At 42.5% G+C, this 16,259-nt stretch overlaps 1 protein-coding gene across 1 annotated transcript; it reads left to right on the plus strand.

Moving 5' to 3' along the window:
• Window positions 1-9,297: 9,297 nt before the first annotated feature.
• adoa (2-aminoethanethiol (cysteamine) dioxygenase a) lies at window positions 9,298-14,249 on the plus strand. The gene is made up of 2 exons (XM_026177553.2): window positions 9,298-9,884; window positions 12,280-14,249. The coding sequence occupies exons 1-2, from the start codon at window positions 9,549-9,551 to the stop codon at window positions 12,733-12,735; spliced, it is 792 nt and encodes a 263-aa protein (XP_026033338.1). The 5' UTR covers window positions 9,298-9,548; the 3' UTR covers window positions 12,736-14,249.
• Window positions 14,250-16,259: the final 2,010 nt, after the last annotated feature.

Raw genomic sequence — 16,259 nt, forward strand, 5'->3', positions numbered from 1 at the left:
ACTTCTCAATTTAACTGGAATTTTTTCTTCTAGGCTTGGTGTGCCCTCATGTAAAAAGAGGCATTTTGTGAGTTTTCCACAAAAATGATCAATCAGGGATTTAGTCAGGCAAGGATTTAAAAAGGTGATTAAAATCTATAAAGAATATATAAATATAACAGTAAATACAATTCAGTACCGTCGGAATGAAGACAAGAAATTAGCCCTGCCAGAAATAACTCATTTGGTGATTTCACAACCAAGTTGTGTGTTCAGGGGAAGTTACCACGGATAAAAACAGAGCTTTCCGTTCTATAGAAAACCTACTTTAATCTTGACACAGCTTAATTACAAATCACAAATTATCCTAGTTTCCAAATGAGATTGTACGTCCTGATGGGACACTCAGAGTTCAGGAGCAGCCTTTCCTCTCTGTAAAGGAGAAAATCAGCTTCACCTCCACGCGAGTTTATGTGTAATGGTTACAGATAGGTTAACCATGTATATCCTGTGCATCCTGGTCCCTGGCTTCTCTGTTTATAGTCAAACGTAATTTATGGACCTGCAAATGTGTCACTTTGCATACAGGTTTCCATTCGGACAATGAGCAGAGAGTTGTTTTCCCCCATCGCAAACATGCTCCCATGCAGTCCTAAGTTACTGGATGTGGATGACCAGTGGAATGGTCATGACGGTGGAATGCACGACTCGCACGTTCCAACAGCATCGCAAGCAAGAGTGGCCCAAAAACTGCTTGTACTACATCCTTTGTACACTGCCTTTGACACTATCTGGAGACAGGTGTCTCCCCCTGCTCGAGCACAAAACAAGCATTACCTTTCATGTCTTGTATTATCTGTCTTTGGTTACTTCCTGTTTTACCTTGTAGGTTAGTTTCCTTCTATCCGTCCTGCCATTTCCTTCCTCTGTGACTGTCTGTTCCTCCCTTGCTGTTTCCTGCTGTGTTCAGTCCTCACCTGTCTTCTCTGTACAGTCATATGAAAAACAGAGTTTTCACAGGACTCTATGCAGACCTGTGAAAAACGATGATTCAGTAGCTTCAGTAGAACAACCTTTAACAGCAATAACTTTGCATAACTGTTTTCTGTATGACTTTATTAATTAAGAAATTTTGGCCCACTCTTCTTTATAGTATTGCTTCAGTTTGTTGAAGATTTCATGCAACATTTATACACATCTCTCGTAAGGGCCTTCCACAACATTTTAATCTGGCTGAAGTCTGGACTGGGTCTTTTCTTTTTCAGCTGTTATGTTGTGGAATTATTGTCTTGACACAATTTTGGATTTAGCTGTTGGACAGATGACCTCATATTTGACTCGTTGACTTCAGGTGATGGTTGACTCACTGACTCAGGTCCTGTGGCTTCAAGATAAGAAGAAATGGTCACCTCTAATACATTAACTGAGATCCGAGATGTTGTTCTTGGGTTTTGTGCACTTTTCTCAGCATTTCGCTGTCTGATCTTGGAGTAAATTAGCTAGGAAAGTTGTGACACTGTGTTTATGCACACCTTAACGCTCCAGGCCAACAAACTGCTGAAAGCCCCACTAAAACCAAATTTTATAAAGGTGGTTATCCTCGCAAATGATCATTTAATTTAGTGCATTTCATTAGCAGCACCTGTCTGCTACTTACCCTCTTAATCCCCATGCAAGCAGTAAGGAAATAATGACATAAAGCAGGAAGGTGTACTGTTTTTTGAGGAATACACACCATCACATACAAATACCACACATTACAGAGGAAGCCACTCGAGTATACACAAAGGTAATAGTTTCTATCAAAGCAGCAATGGCAGTGATAAATGGGCTGGTTCCACCCCATTGTTTTACACTTTATTGGTGGTTCTGAATGCTGACTGATAGAGATGCAGTAGATTATAGCTTGACCTTCAGTTTTCCCCTCAGAAGAGACAAAAACCAAAAAGTATTCAAAATTATTACACAAGTCAGAGAAGAAGTTAACATCAAATGAAGAGTAATCCAGTGCTCCAAAAACAACTGGATCCTCATTTCAATGTGAAAGCTGAAATAAGTGAAGTACCACTGTATCACTGACTCTCTTATCCACTGTGAGCCAGCACAGCTATGTTTCCCGGCACGTTATTTATAATAAGGAAACACTATACAGGACAGGATGAACTCTTAGAACCTGTTTTATTGTCAGAAATCTCAGCGTGAGAGAGGGAACTCATTCAAACCTGAGGAAAACCTGAATAAAATGATTCTCAATCAAATCTTTATTTTGACATATAAGTAAAAAAATGTTGAGCATGAAATTGCAAATGAACATAAAATCAAAGAAAACGATCACATTCACATGAATATATCCTATGTAGAGTAGGAGGAGGCAAATGCTTGTTAATTCCTACACCTATATAACTTATAATACATATGTTTTGATTATAATATACATATATGGTAACTTACACTCCATTGTTGCATTTAAATATGCATCGTTATTCACTGATCTGTAATTATTTAATTATACCACATGAAATACAAGTACAGCAGGTTAAATAAGTATCAAATCCATCACCAATTTTTAAGTAAATGTGTTTCTAACAGTGCTCCTGACCACCCTACCAATCCTGCCACTTAATGCTAATTAATATCAGCTGGTTCACTCCAAAGTGATGGAACACACAAAATATCTCATGATGGGTAAAGCCAATGAGCTCTTGCAAGACTTTCACAGCCGTATTGCTCCAGAACATACTGATGACATTGGTTACAGAAGAATTTCTGACGGTTCCAGTGAGCGCTCTTGGTGCTATTACCCAGAATTGGAAAGAACATCATTTCACCTTAAACCAGCCACAGCTCCCCACAAGATTTCAGATAAGGAGTGAGAAGAACTGTCAGAAGAGTTGTCCAAGAGCCGAGGACCACTCATGGAGAGCTACAGGAAAACCTGGAATCAGCAGGTACAACAGATTCAAAGGAAACAATAAGTAATGCACTCAGCCACCATGACCTGTGCGCACACTCACCATGCAAGACTCCAGGGCACCAAAGTTTGCTGAGCAACATTAAAACAAGTCTGTGTAATACTGGGAGAATGTAGTTTGGTCAGATGAGATCAAAACTGAACACATTATGTTTAGATGTCAAAAGGCCTTACCAACACAACATAACACTGAAGTCTGGAGGTGGGAGCATCCTGGTGGGGGGCTGTTTATTCAGCGTACAGCACTGAGACATTAAATATAACTCCAGGAAGGATGAATGGAGACATTGTTGATTAAAATCTGCTGCCATCTACCAGGATGATGAAGATGAAACAAGGATGGATGTTTCAGCAAGACCATGATCTCAAACACAGCCAATGGAAACCGTTGGTTTCAGAGAAATCAAGTAAAGCTGCTGGAACGGCCCAGCCAATCACCTGAGCCGAATCTGTGGGAAGGATCCACGGAGCATTCGGGATTTAGAGACTGTTTGTGTGGTGAGTGGGTCAAAGTCATGAGCAATGATGGGACTGGTTTCTCCATACAGAAGCTGCCATGAACTGTCATCACCAACATTTGTATAAAGTAATAAATGTCCGTGTGTTTAATGTCCCTGTGTCATTTCTCATTCTTGCGCAACTGAATTTATGGACATCTGTGGTTTGATTTCTGTGCATGTGTGGATTACAAGGGTTGATCCAGGTATTGGTAAAATGTTAGTCAGTATGCTTCTGTCAGGCGTTGTGTGGAGGCGAGGAAGAAGGAACCCAAACGCAGGACTGGCAGGTAGGTGAAGGTTTATTATTGGGAGTGGGTGAGCAGAGGGTGAACGGACACTGACTGGCTAGACAACTGAACGGCTGACTGAACTGAGGGAACACACGGGAAGGACAACGTGACATCAACATCAATGACACAACAGTGAACGAGTAGAAAGAGATGTCGTGGTCTGGGTGGTTTTCCACAGCATCAGCTCCTCCCCACTGGGTGGAGTCTTTGTTGTTCCTCACCTGATGGCAATCATACCAGCAGTATTTATGACCGGCGCACTCAACTGGTCGTCGCCAGATTATCTGCCAACTTTAGTCAGTTCTCGGCCTCACGTCAATTCATTGGTGACTCATCATACGTATTAATCGTATCTCTGTTTTTCTCGTCAGCCTCGGAACCCCACCTACCAAGCTCTCCTGGATACCAGTTTGCTGCCGCCGGAAATCACTCTCCGTGTCGGAGCTGCCACTCTTTCCTGCCTGCCTCCCTGCATTGCATGCAGCACCCACCTGGACCTCTCCTGCCTCCCCTCTCCACGCAACCCTCACCTGCAAGTTTTGCCCTGGCCCGCCACAGTTTCCCCTGCCCAGTACCTGCACTCCATATCCCTGCCATCTAGTTATTATCACAGTATTTTCTCTCGCCTCAGACATCTAGTTTATGTTCATTGATTCTAGTCTGCACTTTCTGTTAGCTTTTGAACATTGTAAAATAAAATCTCATTTCGTTACACTTCACCCCTGGCCTCCGGGTTTGAATCTGCACTTGAGTTCATTCCATTTCCACGGGCCACTGCGCCTGACAAGAGAGGGCTTAAATACACAAACTGATGAGGATGATAATGAGAGACCGGTGAGTACACAGCTGAACATAATCTGGCTAATGACACAAGACGAGCTGACACAGGAAAAGCAGGAAGTGAACACATGGAAGTGGCAAAATAAACTGAACATGAACAAAACTGAAAACACTGGGTCACCGACCCAGGAACCCTGACAGCTTCAGTCCTGCTAGGCTCTGCTTAGTGTGGGCAGCCCACACTATGAGCTCCTGCCATGTGACTGACTCCCCTCTGCCCTCTACCTAATGTTGAACTAATAATTACTAAATAATTTACAGCAGATACAGAAGCATTTAACCTGCTTGTGTGTTTTGTGTATGTCTCTCTCAGCGAGTACCTTTTCATGTCATTATTCATGGAAAGGTACATCTCAGCTGTGTGGTCGAGGTCTACAGCCGAAGAATCAGAGACATAAAGAAAGAGGTTGATAGATGAGACAGTACAAACCTTTATTAACCTGCTGCTGTGAAACAGTTTGACTGAACCAGTTTATCTGGATGTGAAGAGATTATCAAACCTGTCATGTTAAAAATACAACAACAACCATTCTAACAATTCTTTTTTAAATTTTCAAACGTAGTGACATAAATGCACACATGCATCTACTTTTACCCAAAGAAATGAACAGGTTGGAAGCATTTTATTGACTGATTGGTGTAATTGTATTTGTAATTTCTGCTTTCAGTTTGAAATTGTGAGTATTAGCTGCAGATTTTTTAAAGGGGTAAAAACAATAACCACTCTATATCATGTCTATAACTGACAGTGTGTATTTTGCTGCTCTCCAAAGAGTATGAGGGAACACCTTTAGGCTTAAGGTGAAAAGATTGGAGCCCAAATAAAACCCAAATTCAAAAGCCGAATAATACAATTGTGCATCGTTTGGTATATATAAACATGTTCATCTCTTGCCTCTCACAGTTCGCTGACGGATGAACAAAATCCCCAGAAAAGCTTGGTCTAAAGAGACGTCTTTTTGCTGGAAAGAACAAACATTAGCATTGCATTGTCTTTTTCTGTAAGATATGCAGACATTTTTTCCAGCAAGCTAATGAATTTTCATGTTTGGCCCAAGTTGTTAGCATTTTATTATGAACAACAGAGTTCACTTCTTTCTCAATGATGGCCTGATTCACTGAGGCCACAGGGGCCAACAAATGAAAGACTCCTCATATGCTTCACAGTGGAACACATCGCAAAATAATGACAACTCTGATGACAGAGAACAGGCTGTGTATTGACTGAATACAAAGGCCACTAAGTGATCCATAAGCAGCTGTTGTCATTGTCTCATTGTCCCAATATGCTGATTCCAGAGGACAGAGGAATGTGTGTGTGTGTGTGTGTGTGCGCTGTGTTTTCAAAACCTTATTCAGTGTATTTAGCATACTGTTGATTTTCACCCTTACATATGTCAGCGTCCACATATAAACATTATATATGCATCCTCAAACATGCATTTTTTGCAATGCAAAAAGCAGATAGCGAGAGAATCACTTGCTTCATTCAGGTCCTTGGCTGCGACTCTGGCAACGGCATGATGAAGCTTACTTGACTTCTCTGCAATGTCAGTCATGCACATTTTAAACAGCCAGGGAATAATGTTGGCTTTATGTGTGCGTACCAGCACCAAATGCAAATAAGATCTCAAACAAACACGGGTCTTTGCTGCTTTGTCCTCGGTGAACACATAACTCAATATTGTTTTATGCAACTTATATTCTGGACGGTAAAATGAGTACTAGCTGCAATATTTGTTCATTTCTTAAAAGTATCAATAATAAGTTTGTCAAAGGATTAAAGAAAAATACTAGTTCATTTGAACCTGTGCTATTGCATAATCTTTCTATTGTGATTCCAAGTCAGACACGAAGTTGCTAATTAGTGTATCATCTCCTGTAACGTTAGAGGTTTTATAACATTTTGATATTCCTGTAGTAGCAAATATTCATCCATCCAAGAAGAGATGCCCTGAATTCCTTTCTGGAAGAATTCCAGCTCTGCTGGCTCGTTCTGAAGCAGAGCAGCAGCAGATCTGCTCTGAGCTCCTCACCTTATCCCAAAGGGTAAACCCAGACACTCTTTAAAGGAAGCCCATTTTCTGATCCCTACTCACAGCTTGGCGAGGGTAGCAGTGTAGATAACACTACATCAGCAGCCTTGTGATTTAGCTCCCTCTCTCAACAGTCCTATACAGCGTCCACATTACTGGAAATAGTGCACCAATCTCTATACTATACTGCAGTACTATACTGCTATGGTAGCCAACGTTTCAAATGCAGGTTTGACAGGTTTGTGAGTGTACACTTTATCCAAAACCTAGTGAGGGTTTACTCAACGTTGCCAGTGGATGGCTGTAGCTCAGCAGGTAGAGCAGGTCACCGACTGATCGGAAGGTTAGTGGTTTGATCCCTGGCTCCTCCAGTCTGCATGTCGAGAGTGAATGTATATGAATGTAGTTAGCAGAAAGTGTGTGATTGGGTGAATGTGGTATGTTGTATAGAGCACTTTGAGTAATCTGTGAGAGTAGAAAAGCGCTATATAAGAATCAGTCCATTCACTGTCTGAACAGAGTTAAGTCACATGTTGTTATTACATGGCTTGATTAAGGTACACATTAGGCTGACATCTGGGGCCAGAGCTGAAACTGTTCTGGGCCAGCACAGGGCCAGCAGTGTGTCTGCAACTGGCCTTGTGCTGGCCCATGTGTGGGCCAGATCTGGGCCACCAAAAGGCAGTCATTCTTTGCGGTGTGTGGGCCATGTGTAAGCACATTGTGTGGGCCAGATCCGGGCCATACCAATATTGCTATGTGGGAAGAGACTGAGATTACCAAACCTAACAGCCTACATGTCTTGGATGTACCTTTACTGCTAAATACTATGAAGTGAATTTGAAACGTCTTTATGTTGTCATCCAAGCTTCTATGTTTGGTGCAGATTTCAGTTTGACAGATTCCACTGCACACTTTAGCTAACAAACTAGCTGATACAGAGTGGCACAAAAGGAAAGGTGATGATGAAAGCAGACAATATAAAAAACATGAAGAAAAGATAAAACGTCTGCAAGAAAAGCTTGAGAAACAGGTTGTTGTGAGCTAGCAGCAAGTAACAGTACTGGAATGGTGACGTGGGTAAGGAAACTGACTTGACTGGTTAAGGCCTTCATGTGGGTCACATCGTACACACAAAGCATCTGTGATTTAGTAGTTACCACTAGCTGTCTGTATTACCAGCAAAAGATCCAATTTATGCATTTATTATTTCCTTGGCTGTAGTAATCCTTTGATACTAGAGAGAAAAACCACAACAACAAAATGGTCAACTCTTAGGCTGTGTGTGTGTGTGTGTGTGTGTGTGTGTGTGTGTGTGTGTGTGTGTGTGTGTGTGTGTGTGTGTGTGTGTGTATAGATGAGCAAAATACTTTTTTTTGCATTTTCATATCATTATGTTTTTGTATTTGTATTAGAACTGACATCCTGTCGCTTTCAGTTTATGCCTTTCTTTTCTGCCCTTTTATATAAAATATCATATACCATTCAAAGTTACATTGACTTTATCCAGCCTATTTTACACACATTACCCTGTCTTGACTAGTGTGCTTAGTGTGCAAAATATAATAAGTACATTTACACTGAATATGACACCCCCCTCCCCCCATAAAAAAACCAAACAAAAAACTAAAACAAAATAAATAAATAAGTAGAAAAAATGTTTAGCTACTTTGCATGGAGTTGTGCTCACAACCCTAAATGGCAGGCTGTATTACACAAGTGTGGAGCATCACCTCGCCACATGGATCCTGGAATATTTTAACAATAAACAGCATTCTTTCAAAATATTCTCTCACTTGGTGTTTTGATTGGTGGTGCAGAGCACTGTCCCTCTGTAAGAACTGAAGATATGAGTTGCATGATTTTTATCCTGATCAAACCATTCATTCATAGTTCTCTTTGTACTGACGTGCAATGACCTGTCACTCTGAAGCAGGGGTGGCCAATTAACTTTCCCAAGGGACCACATGAGGAACTGAGGCCTCTGTCATTAGGACTGTGAATGGCAGGATTAGGACCCTGGAGACAGACCATGAACTCGAAGGGGACTTGACATTGGAGACAGAGGGGGACGACAAAGAGGACCAAAACTGAATATCATAAAACCAATAAGAAGATCCAAAATATAAACAGACAACAAACAGAGGATATAATAATGAATCACACACACTCACAAACAGCTCAAAACATTGGGTCAGAAATGCAGAAACCCTCATCCTATCTGCTTGAAGCGTCTACAGGTGCATTTCACTGTTAGTGCTTTATGTCAAAAAATGGCAAAGCTTCACACATCTGTTGTGTAAAATCCTTATGGTCGTGGTGTGTGTGGGCGTGGATGGGTGTGAAAAGTTAAAGAGAAAAGAAAGCCTCAGCAGAAGGAAAGAAACGGAGATGGAGGATGTGATGCGGGGGAGGGCCACAGAGAGTTCAGTGGCCTGTCTGGCCTTCCCCTCGACAAACTCGGCTGCGTCCTCGGGACCTCTGGGAAATGTAGTGTCACTGACAGACGGAGCTGTTCTTTATTGTTTCGGGCTCATTTGTACACCCGCCAGTCTTCCACAGTTGCACAAAGGTGTGTATTAAACAGGATCCGATGGCGCAGTGGTTCATTGCTCGCGTTAACGCGAAGAAGACCACGATAAAGTGTTCAGGTTACACTTCACATCCCACGCTGCTTGTTGCTTCATGCGCAGGCTCTTTGAGCGAGGACGCGGAGAATGAGTGGAGGGAGGCTCTGATCTGGGCTTCAAATCAGACATTTTCACTATGAATTGCGTTTGTTTGTTTGATAAAAGTCGCACTTTTTGAACTGGCCGAGCCTACAGTACATCTGCTCACACTGCAGGATTTATGTGGCACTTCAACAAAGGTGGTGGAAATCCTGGCAGAGAGACGCCGAGAAGTTCTTTGCTTTTGTAATTTTGGGGACAGCATGCCGCGAGACAACAAAACTCCTCTCATCCAGAAAATAGCGAAACAAGCCTATACGACGTTCAGAGGCTTGCAGTCGTCTGCCAACGGCGACGTTAAAGTCGTTGAGGACAAACTTAATGGGCTAATCTCCTTAGTAACTGCCGTCAGGGCTTCCGACGTGAAAATTGCTCCTCGGAAAACCAACTCGAGCTCCGGGGCAGCGGAGCTCCAGAGCCCCCCGGTCACCTACATGCACATTTGCGAGACGGAGGTGTTCAGTATGGGTGTGTTCCTGCTGAGGAGCGGCGCGTCCATACCGCTTCACGATCACCCGGGGATGAACGGGATGCTCAAGGTTTTTACACCTGTGTTCAGCTAACGCCATTTAAGCTAACTAGTTGAAGCCTTAACTAGCTGGACGTGTGCGTAACATACCTTTAACTTTCCACTCGAACTCACGTAGGGTCAGCAGGCTAAATAACTACGGTTAGCCCACACCTTTAAATACTTGATGGGTGGAGTCATTTATGTCCTTTTTCCAACATGGATGCTGCGTTACACCGTTTGGTGCCTTTCTGATACAGTCAGTTGTGGGCCTATTGTAAAGAAATGTAATTGGTGGCTGTGGTCACAGCATTTGTAACAAGGAACATAGAAATGGAAGTATTTTACTGACAGACAGAAATACATCTGGTGCTGGAGCCAAAGCTCTTCCAGGTCAGACTTCAGATTTGGTGAGTGTGATCACCTATATACAAGCAGACGTTTTGCTCTTCTGCTGGTCTGGAGCGTTCAGGTGTGCACTAACACAAGTTCACCTCGTAGTCAGACCATGCAAAGCTCAGGTGTGAAAAACCCAAGAGCTCCATCTCAGATTGTGCAGGCCTCAGTTAATAAGTTATATGATACAGTTCATGTCAGTACAATTGGGGAAAAGTATGGCTTTTTTGTATGATTGCCGGAGAACATGGCACTACAGATAAGTCGTGTGTGAATAAACCACAATGTCCTTTGGACAGACTAGTTAAAGTAGTGATGTCTGCTAGAATGCACAGTGCTACGTTCAGTGAAAACAAAACACAACACATCTGATGTTGCAGCCAGAGGACCTCGGTGCAACCAAAGCACAGCTAGAGCTATCTGTCTGATAGCTAAAGCTTGACCAAAATTGCGTCATACAGACACTGTAATAAATGATATTTTACACAGACTGTGTATCTACTGTATGCAGACATACATCGTGTGGAAGGAGAAAAATCATAATGTATTACTTTAACATTTTGAGGTATTTGGTAGGAGACAAAAATCAGCATCTGCTGTACAAATCTACCAAATCAAATATTTGTGAATAAGGGAGCAGCCAAAAGTAGCTGTTGCTTGTTAAATACTCAGTATGAAGATTGTTTTTAGTTTGGGTTTGTGGTTGTCTTCTACTAGAAGTGTCAGAGTGCACTAATTTGTTTGTTATAAACGCTTTTAAACCAAAAAAGCCAATTGCAAGTTGTTCAGCTCCTGTGCCTGCCACACCAGTGATCACCCCTCCACCACAGTTGGTATGAGGTGCTGATGTGGTGTCTTTGGTTTTCTCCAGTGTGGTGGTGTATCTTATAGCTAAACATCTCCATTTTGGTCTTATCTGTCCAAAGGATGTTGTTCCAGACATCGTGTGGTGTGTTCAGATGTGCTGACATTTTCATAATAGCGAGATGGGGCTTTCTCCTGGCAACTCTTAGAATTAGTCAATACTTGTTCAGTCTATTTCTAATTGTACTGTCATGAACTAGCATTTAGCATATTAACGCAGGCCTGTAGAAGCCGAGATGTTTCTCTTGGGATTTTTGCACTTTCTCTGAGGATTGCATCGTCTGATCTTGGAGTAAATTTAGTGAGACATCCACTCCCAGGAAGATTGTGTTATTAATGCGATCGCGATGCGGGGCGATCGTGGCTCAAGAGTTGGGAGTTCGCCTTGTAATCGGAAGGTTGCCGGTTCGAGCCCCGGCTCGGACAGTCTTGGTCGTTGTGTCCTTGGGCAAGACAATTCCCCCGTTGCCTACTGGTGGTGGTCAGAGGGCCCGGTGGCGCCAGTGTCCGGCAGCCTCGCCTCTGTCAGTGCGCCCCAGGGTGGCTGTGGCTACAATGTAGCTGCCATCACCAGTGTGTGACTGTGTGTGTGAATGGGTGGATGACTGGATATGTAAAGCGCTTTGGGGTCCTTAGGGACTAGTAAAGCGCTATACAAATACAGGCCATTTACCATTTAATGCACATCTGAATGCTCCAGACTAATATACTGCCAAACTGTCTGCATGTATAGAGGTGTGCACACGCAGGAGCTCCTGGCTGCTACTGACCTTGTACCCTGTACCCATAGAAGCAGTAAGGACAAAAACACGGCTGGACACGGATCCATTCCAGCCAAAGTAATCAAAATAACTGAGTACATGTAAAAATGACCTAATACATGTAATTGATTACAATTAGCTGTCGCACCTGTAGAATATGAGCTTCTGTTCACACATGTGACTAAACAGTTATAATAGTTACATGAATAGTTATTTTAAACTGGTTGGATTCCCAGCATGGACCTGGCTTTTAAGTATAGTCCCCACATTGTTAAGGTCGGGGCTTTAGGAAGGCTATCCAGAAGCTGAATGTTCTTAACTTCTGGCTAAAGCTATTTGCATATCTCTTTGTCAGCAAGTAACTAGTTTCCATTCTTGCTAACTTTTTCCTGTCCCGTGGTCCAGGTTCTCTATGGAAAGGTGAACGTCCGCTGCTTTGACAAGCTGGAGCAAAACCTGGCTGTAACCACAGTCCCACCCGTATTTGACCCCCCGGTACCCCCACTGCAGATGACCTCCGTGTGGCGTGCCGTGCTCCGCTCAGTGGTTGAGTACTCAGAGAACAGCGGGCCATGTCTCCTCACTCCTGTGCGGGATAACCTTCACCAGATCTACGCAGTCGATGGGCCCGCCGCCTTCCTGGACATCCTGGCTCCTCCGTACAATTCAGATGATGGGCGAGACTGTCACTATTACAAAGTCCTGCAAAGTGCACTGGAAGATGAAACCGATGCAAAAGGTCACCAGGAACAGCAGGGAGAGAAGGGGAAGGAAGAGGAGGTGTGGCTCTTAGAAATCCCTCAGCCGGAGGATTTCTGGTGTGGTGGGGAATCATACCCAGGGCCTGCAGTCTCTGTGTAATAGAAGCCTGCGCTCGAAAGCAAACACACTACAAAGCATTACAGACTTGTTTGTTCTGCCATCTTCCAGAAGGAAAACCAAAAATTGAGTCATAATCACCTGGAAGTTACCTGGACTGACTGCCTTGCTCTTGGTTAAGGATAATATATTAGTGCAGAGGTATACACAGGCTTAAACTGACTTAAAGCCCTCCTGGAGTCAGGACAACTGAACAGCCTTCCACAAATATCCCTGTGATCCCGGGGAATTCTCATTCCTAATATGGTGTTTTCCTTCAGATCATTATGTGGCCGTGTACACTGATGAATGTTATTAGCAACACTTTGTGAATGGTGGGGTATCATTAGGATCTCTGCTGTGCTGCTTGTTGTTGGTCTCTGCTGCAGAGAGCCTCCACATTGCCAAAGCCTGCAGCTCTCCTGTCTGCCTTATATGTGAATAATGAATGTACACTTATGAAGAAGGCCATGTACCCACTCACTGCACACATTATATTTACGCTTTCTTTTTATTCTTTTCACTTATCCATGACATGCTTCCTAAACAGGTTTGGTCAGTTATTAGAGGAAAGAAAAAAGCTGTTTTTACAAAGATGGCTATGGCTAAGTGCTGGAAATGGAAGATGTATTGGATAACTTTAATATTTTAACCATTTTCACTGTCTTTGACGTGAATCCTACGTATGTCACCTGAGCTTATGCCTGGAATTCCCTACGTTTGACTCCACACACATTTGTGTCAGTATGACCATGATGCTGTTACTTTGATGATGAATGTATGTGGAGCAATAAAACAGATGAAGATGCTCACAAATAAAAAATGTCTTTTATCGTTAATAGAGTTTAAAATCTGACGAAAGTTACTATATTTTGGGAGGAGGGTGGGTGCTGAGTTACTCAGCAGAAACCTGCCTGGCCCTGTCAGTGACCTGCACCACTGACAGTCAGAGTGTAGTCTGCAGTGCTGATCCTGAGGGAAAGTGCTGTCAGCTGTTGATGGGCTGTTTTGACCCAATCAACATATTGTATTTTTCCAGAATGCCTGCAGAAACTCGTACTGTCCTGGGTCAGTGACCAGGTGTTTTGAGTTGTTGTATCGTTATTGAACTTTGATTTTGTCTTTGTTTATCTTTTCTCGTTTTGGTTTCTGTTTCTGTGTTCCATGGTTGCTGTTCCCTCCTAGTCAAGTTATGTTTCCTGTTTTACTTTGAAAGTCTGTGTCCTATCTAAATGTATTGAGTTTTGCTTCCTGTCTCGTCTTGTCAATAACTCCCAGCTGTGTCCTCCTTCTATGTCTCATTCCCTCGTTATCCCTCTGTGTATTTAAGCCTTGTGTTTGCCTCTGTTAGTTGCTGGTTTGCCTGTGTGGTCTCCCTCCTTTGTCTTATGGTTTCCCTCCGTGTCTCCCTGCGTCTCTGGTTTTGGCTTCAGGTTTGTTTTGTTAGTTTTATTCTCGCCTTGCTGTTTCTGTTTGTTTTCTCCTACCTCTTAAAATAAAGCTCACTCGCATCAAAAGTTGCTTCCTGGGTCCTACTTCCAACCTCCACTCGTCTGCCACTGCCGACGTGACACGTACAGTATTTTGCAATATTCACAAGCCACTCCTGATTTTTCTTATTCTGCTAGGGAAAGTAGAAGCATATGGAAAATAAATAGAAATACAGTGTATAAACAAAAATAATCGCCTTTATTCTTCATCATGGTCTGAACTCTTCTAGCGAAGCTTTCTAGTAATTTCTCTGAGTAGTCTTCAGGAATAGTTCTCCAGACTCTTTGAAGGATATTTCTTCTTTGGATGCCTTTTTGCTCTCTGTCATCCCATGATTCTGAGGTTCAATTATGTCGCACAAAATCATAACAACAGTTGCCTAACGGTGCTTAAATTGTAAGTTAAAGACTACAATAAGAGAAAACAGTAAAAATGAGCGATGAGATGACCCGCGTTGGGAACAGTGGGAGATAAAACACCATTTTTGTTTCCCTTTTTGTTCTTCGTGACAGCCAACCTTACACTGAGAGCACTACACAGATTCTACATTCCAGCAATATCCACAAATATTATAGACATATAATAATAAACACCAATAAATAGAATGTTTCTATATTTTAATATAAAGCTACAAATTTAAAAGTCCACTATAGATAACCTTTTGATAAAGGTGCATGGTGAACAGTGTGCATTAGACTGTGGAACAGTGAGAAATGCTGACAGTAATGTTAAAGTCTCTACACCCACCCACTGGCGTTAGCGAGTCGCGTGCCCTGTGGGAGGAATGATCTCCTTGGTCTGTCCGTGGAGCAGGAAACCAACTGCAGGCTGTTAGTGATGCTGCTCCGCTTACTGCCCGCTGGTCTGTTAGGCTCTTCAGCGCTATGCAAACAGAGGAGGCTGCCTTCCTCACCATTCTGTCCAGATTCAAAGTGTCCCTCTTCTCTGTGCAGCCCCTGAAGACCATCACTAACTCTCTGGTTTTGTTGGTGTTAAAATGCAAGTAGTTGGATTGACAGCGTTCAAGAAAATCTTGGATCAGTGTCTTGTACTCCTTGTTGTATAAATTGTCTTGTTTAAATAATTGTCTGTCAGAAATCAAACAATGGTTAAATGACAATTTCCTTCAGTTAAATGCAGATAAACCAGAAACTTTGATTATTGCACCTGATCACATGCTCTCAGAAATTAGGCAGTATCAGTTTTTTAGACCCTTCATTTCAGTCGAGTCTCAGAAACTTAGGTGTTGTATTTGACAGTTCGATGTCTCTTGAGAAACACTCTAAACAACTTGTCCAGAACTGTTTTTATCATCTAAGAAACATTTCTAAACTCAGACTACTGGTGTCAAAGGCAGAACTTGAGATGATTACTCATGCTTTTATCTCTTCTCGTTTGGATTATTGTAACGGTCTTTTTACGTGTCTCAACAAATCAGCTCTGGATCGCCTTCAGTCTGTACAGAATGCAGCGGCAAGACTTTTAACTGGTACAAACAAGAGGTCACACATTATTCCAGTTTTGGCTTCTCTTCATTGGTTGCCTGTAAATTTTAGGGTTCATTTTAAAATTTTCGTTGTAACTTTTAGAGCTCTGCACGGTGAAGCTCCCCAGTATATCTCTGACCTGTTGAAACCTCATGCTTCATCCCGAGCACTTAGGTCTTCAAGTCAGAGGCTACTGGTGGTCCCACGTACTAGGTTTAAAACATGTGGGGATCGGGCTTTTCAGGCACCGAGGCTGTGGGACTCTCTGCCGTTGCCTTTACGCTGTCTAGACTCCACTGACTCCTTTAAAAAGCAGCTGAAGACATTTTTATACAAACGGGCTTTTAATTCATTTTGACTTGTATGTCTGATCTTATTGTGAAGCACTTTGTGATTTTTATCTGTGAAATGTGCTATTTAAATAAATTTTACTTACTTACTTACTCGTCGTACTCCTGGAGCTGACAGTAACAGTAATATAGTGTACAGATTCCCAAAAGGAGGGCCTGATACAATCTAGTGATGGCTAAAGGTTACTTTGTGTCTAAT

This window comes from Astatotilapia calliptera, chromosome 8, assembly GCF_964374335.1.
Source record: "Astatotilapia calliptera chromosome 8, fAstCal68.1, whole genome shotgun sequence".
NCBI classification, from domain to species: Eukaryota; Metazoa; Chordata; class Actinopteri; order Cichliformes; family Cichlidae; genus Astatotilapia; species Astatotilapia calliptera.